This window comes from Cystoisospora suis (assembly GCF_002600585.1).
Source record: "Cystoisospora suis strain Wien I chromosome Unknown contig_4974, whole genome shotgun sequence".
In the NCBI taxonomy this organism is placed as follows: Eukaryota; Apicomplexa; class Conoidasida; order Eucoccidiorida; family Sarcocystidae; genus Cystoisospora; species Cystoisospora suis.
In genome coordinates this window covers 2,802-7,739 of record NW_027157766.1, presented here as the reverse complement: position 1 = coordinate 7,739, position 4,938 = coordinate 2,802, and the positions used below count along the sequence as shown (strand labels likewise).

Sequence of the window (4,938 nt, the reverse complement as noted above, 5' to 3'; positions counted from 1 at the left end):
TTCTTGAAGACAGCGTAAGGCGGGACAGACAGATCATGGCTTCGGTACGAATGCACCTGAGAGGGAAGAAGCGGCCACTAGGGAGCCGAACACGGTCTTGCGGACCGTAGCTTGTCTTCGTCTGCCAACAGTAGCCCGGGATTTGACTTTTGAAGTTCCGTTAAGTGTCGGAGTAGGAAATCAGTGGTGACGACGTCTTCTCCGGAAAGTGTGGAGTGCTGTCTTGTTCGCAGAGAGGCCTTAGACATTCTCGGTTTAGACCGCTACTGCTGTCGCCGTATGCTTCTAACTCATGCGGATTTGATTGACAAGCTCCTTGCCTACAACAGTAAGAGTTTCTTGGACCAGTCCCTGCATCAGCTGTCTGGATTCGTGTGGCCTTCCCTTTGACCTGTCCTGTATCTGACTTTCTTTGAAGGACGACGTCTTACGGGCCTATGCGCTAATGTATGTACGGGTCGGTGTGGAGGTGCGCGATCGGCTTTTTCCCGCATCTAGATGGAACTGTGTGCCTCCTTTGTCTGCGTTGCCGAGTGTTAAAGCGGCTAGATACGGAACCTCAACCCTTTTGGAGATATGCTACTGCCAAACTGGCGCTGCCCTGAGCGACTTCTGCGTGTGTGCAGTCTATGAGAAACGTATTGTGGAGAGCTGATGGAGCCCGTGTCGCAAGTCTCCTGCGCCATTGCGCTTGATCAACTGGGTGGACACGGCGGCGTACATCGAAAAAAAGAGTAACAGGCAGTTTCACATGACAACGCGACGTTGACGGGAGGTTCGGCTCATCGTTCTTCTGTTCAGAGCGTTGCTCAAAGGACTCGTGAAGGGGATCTAGAACTGGAAGGTCACCCTTTCTTGGGGCCTTGCGTCGAGGCGATCTCAAGCCCGTTCGGTAGTCTCGGTTACAACAGTTGAGAAACCGGCTTAGTAGCGGTGCTGGTCTACTGTGTACCACATGTCTGTCGGAGGTAGACGGCGTTTGATGTTTGTCTTGAGGTTTCCCCCCGTCCGTGCTGTTAAGGCGTTCCTTCTGTCTCTAGTTTTTCGTTCCGCCTCACGAGGTGTGTTGGCGCCGCGGCGCACTTCAACGGTTTGCAGGTGGTAGTCCAAGGTTATTGCGTCGGAGGCCGGTTGCGGCGCAGTTGCAGGATACCACTGTAGTCGCCGAACAGGGTTTGCGCACGTGTCGTGGCCGTCCCACTCCAGAGTCGACCGTAAAGTCCTCACCTCGGAGCAATTAAAGCGGAAGAACAAACTATCGGACTTCGTTACTATAGGGCTACACTTGGATGGTCAGTTCGTGTAACCACACGAGTCCTGGTAGTGTGTTCAAGGCTCCCAGGCTTCAGTTTTGCCGATACGGACTCGCCTGGCAGCACGAGGCGGGGTAGGCCACACTGGATCGACAAGTATCCGTCCACCTGAACAGTGTTAGTAAACGTCCCCTTCACTTGCCAACCCCGATGTTCGGGTAATCTTGATTCGTTACAATCGCCCCTTCACCGGTCACGAATGGAGTCGTTTCGGCGCGGCGCCCACGAGCACCAGCCTCCATTGGCTGAAGCATGGAGTGAAGTCGGCATTGTTGTTGCCCGGACAATGTTCGTTTTCTATCCTGTTGCGCCTGGGAAAGCGGCTAACGCGTTTGGTCCTTTTTGCAAGCGGACACTCGAGGTGTACGTAAGCAACAGACTAACACCTGGCCCGTCAACTAGTCTAGACTGATGGCACTTGATCAACGATCTGCCCGCGCAGGGGAACATTCTAAATGTCATAGAAGTAGCCTATACCTCCCTCGATCCTCCCGCTACAAGATCAATTTCCACCCCTGGACGCGTCTTGCTGACCAATCAATACACCTCGAAAGTGTAATCGCGTTTGATGCTGTTGAGTATGGTGTGCGCAAGGTGCCTCTCCAGCAAGCTTCAAGATCGGGCATACAATTTGCGAAGGCATACACATGTAGAACTGCCAACCTGTGCACTCGAGGGCCGAACTGTTCCAACCAGGCGCGTCAGGATTAAGAAACTGTCCCAACCGGGCCGCGGCAAAACTCGAAGACTTCCAACCAGGCCGCGGCACGATTAGAAAACTGTCTACAGACCGCGACACGGTTTGAAAACTGTTCAACCACACGCGGCAACCCGAATCTTGCTGGATGTGCCATAGCTTCCGCCACTGCACACCCCGCGGATGGACCTACGGATAACTTCCCGCCTGCTACCGGTGGCAAATGGTACAGAGCTGCTTGCTTGCCCTCTCCAGGAGCCATACCTCTACCGCAATCGCGCAGTCTCGCGCACACGGTATCACCTGTTACTGGTGCGCGTCGATATACGGCTGCCCTCTCTCTTTTTGCCTCTCGAAGTGACGGACCCTCTCCCTTTGTTCTTCCGAAACAACGGCGAGCCAGCAGCAAGGAAGGCAATTATCGCGACACCAGCAGCCGTCAGCGCACCAAGCGCTGGTGCACACATGATCGCCTTTTCCGAGCTGGCCGTTCCTCAACTTCAGACTCACCCTGGTTCTTCCAGCACCTCCGCGTCACTCCTTGGAAAAACGTCAGGGCTTTCTGCTGGTCAACATCGCCTGCAGGCCTGCTACGAGCCTACTACCCTGCAACAGCCACGTATCGCATTTGCTGCCGATCGGTGCACGCGTTTGAAGAGCATGCGATCTCCTTCCGGGAACAAGCATGGTTAAGCTCCTCTGCCAGTCACCGGACAGACCCCCTTCGCCATCACGCCCGCGAATGGGCAACCTCCTGTGGCAGCAACACAATCATACACACACCCAGCTGGGACCTTCACCCACCGCGCGTCGGGGGATCCTGCACGAACGCTTGCAAAAACAGGCGCAACGAACACGTTCGGGGCTGCAAGAAAAGCGGGTTCACGGACATGTGAGGGCACCCCATCCCATCCCGATCCCTCTCTGCACCGATGTCGCATACATACGCTCTTGACTGCTTCTTTGCTATAGTCCCGCAACCGGCATCGCGTCTGCCACGTCGCTTCGCTAACTCGTCCACCACTACCCGTTCTTCCCCACCTGTGCGCCCACGAACAGTCTTTCTTCTTTGCTGGTGCGTCGCACGTGCCGACAGTGGTGTTTTGTTTTACCCCGCTGGCGTCATTTTCAACGTAGACAAACTGGCGCAAATACGCTTGCGGAAGCCACACCGGTGCGCGGCCCTGCAGCCGCCGCTCCCCCACTACTATCGCGTTTGAGTCAGAAATTTCTTTTCAGTCAACAACTTCTTTTGCAGGGCGCGGCAAACCGAGGGGTAGCCACTTGGCGAAGACTCGACACGGAGAACCAAACGTGTGACCGCGCACTGTTTCTGCGCACACTACTTACTGCTCGATACCGGTCCTCGCTTCCCGGTACGAGACCATGCGAGAGTTTGACCCTGTACTGACAGTGTTAAAGACTGCGCCACGGGTTTCTCAAACGGACCTCCCTGTCGCAGAAGCGAGTTGCGAACCTATACAGCGTACCGATACGCGGAGCGGAGTCCCTGCCTTGTTGCTTGAGCATCTCAGAGTACGGATCAGCCTGCTCTCCTGGGCAACTGCTTGAACCTGTTGAATTTTTCCCCTCGTCCGCGAGGTCGGCGCCAGCAGGGCTGATGAAGGAAGTTTGAGACTCATTCAGGTTCCTCGTGCAGGACGTACAGCAGCACCGTTGCGGCATCCTCTCTGAGCATGCACGCAGTTCGCCGAAAAAACCACGACGGGACAAACTAGACTGAGCCCGGCTTTCAGATGCTTGCATGAGCAACCATAATCACTGCTCGAAGATGTTACGATGACGCAACACCGCTAACGGTACCAGGACATCCGCTGTAAACTGCTGGCAAGCCGACGAGCAACGGAGGCGTAGCTCCCCCGTCGTTGAGTACATGTCGCTTCGTCGTCTCTCTGGATGTGCCATGACATCCACATCCTCACCTTGGATCACAATCACTTTTGTAGGATGACCGTACTAGTCTGTGAAGCCCCCAGCATGGTGCTCACCTGAGCAGGTTTGGCCTACAGCGCCGGGGCCTCTGCCAGCTATCACCTGTTGGTGCACCATCTGCAATCTGCGCATCAGTACGAAGGCGAAGCGAAGACGTCGAACGCCCCTCTGGCACAAGAGTGGCAGACTAGATCGCTTAGAATCGGGTCGCCCCTCCTCTCATGCGAATCGCGGTGGGACCAACGAACGAGAATTTTAAATGAAAAAAAATCCCGTCAGTGACAGAGGCGCCTGCACCCTAGTAAGACGGGTCATGCAGGTTGCTACACGGTAGCCCGACGAGGCTTAATGTATCTAGCAAAAGAAATTCATAGTCTCGAAGAGAGATCCGGGGCAACAGAGAAAAAAAATTACAGATCGAAAAGCAATTTTCCCGCTGGTGACACTCAAAACGAACCGAGTAACACTAGCCAAAAAGAAGACTCGTAAGCAGGCTGGCCTCCACTGAACCTGGCGGATGAAGCGAAAGCTCATCAGCCTGCGTAGCACAAACACGGAGAAGCTCACTTCAACGCGTCTAACCGAGAAACATACTGGCCTGGAGCACACCACGTCTGAGGCAGAGGGCCGAAAACTCTTGATTCTACGAGAAAACCTCGCCGCCACTCCGGATCCCGCGGGTCATCGCACACACGTTCGCAACGCTGCGGGCTGGTACCGTGTTAGTCGCTAGACACGGTTTGTGCACAGTCGTCCACCCACGTCTTTTTTCTCCGCGGTGCCTGTCTTCGTGCTCTCTCCTACATGCGCAGCCACCTCATTGCTCTCGAATCCTGTTATTGTTTATGAGCAGCACACACCTTGTTCTTTCAGAGACGGGGGAAGGCTTGCTGCTTGGGTGCTTCGGGAGCTCCGACTCTTCACATGTAATTTATTTGACACTCGCCGTACGACTCCCGTCAGATATGCAACTTG

At 54.9% G+C, this 4,938-nt stretch overlaps 2 protein-coding genes across 2 annotated transcripts; one reads left to right on the top strand and one right to left on the bottom strand.

Annotated features, from left to right (window-relative positions):
* Positions 1-9: 9 nt before the first annotated feature.
* On the top strand, positions 10-1,023 carry CSUI_008734 (uncharacterized protein; the record flags this gene model as incomplete). The annotated part of the gene is made up of 2 exons (XM_068068859.1): positions 10-328; positions 627-1,023. A coding segment is annotated over one exon (180 nt), but the record flags the coding sequence as incomplete, so codon positions are not given.
* Positions 1,024-2,108: 1,085 nt separating this feature from the next.
* CSUI_008733 (uncharacterized protein) lies at positions 2,109-4,622 on the bottom strand. The gene is made up of 3 exons (XM_068068858.1): positions 4,020-4,622; positions 3,501-3,701; positions 2,109-2,764 (listed from the first exon to the last, which is right to left on the bottom strand). The coding sequence occupies exons 1-3, from the start codon at positions 4,093-4,095 to the stop codon at positions 2,700-2,702; spliced, it is 342 nt and encodes a 113-aa protein (XP_067919165.1). The 5' UTR covers positions 4,096-4,622; the 3' UTR covers positions 2,109-2,699.
* Positions 4,623-4,938: the final 316 nt, after the last annotated feature.

Bases quoted from the DNA above. Each gene is read 5' to 3' on its own strand.
- CSUI_008733 (XM_068068858.1), bottom strand. From the start codon at position 4,095: ATGCGCAGATTGCAGATGGTGCACCAACAGGTGATAGCTGGCAGAGGC. The intron at 3,702-4,019 runs GTGAGCACCATG...GTGCATGCTCAG, and splicing joins TGTAGGCCAAACCTGCTCAG to AGAGGATGCCGCAACGGTGC. The intron at 2,765-3,500 runs GTACGCTGTATA...TTGCTGCCACAG, and splicing joins GGACTCCGCTCCGCGTATCG to GAGGTTGCCCATTCGCGGGC.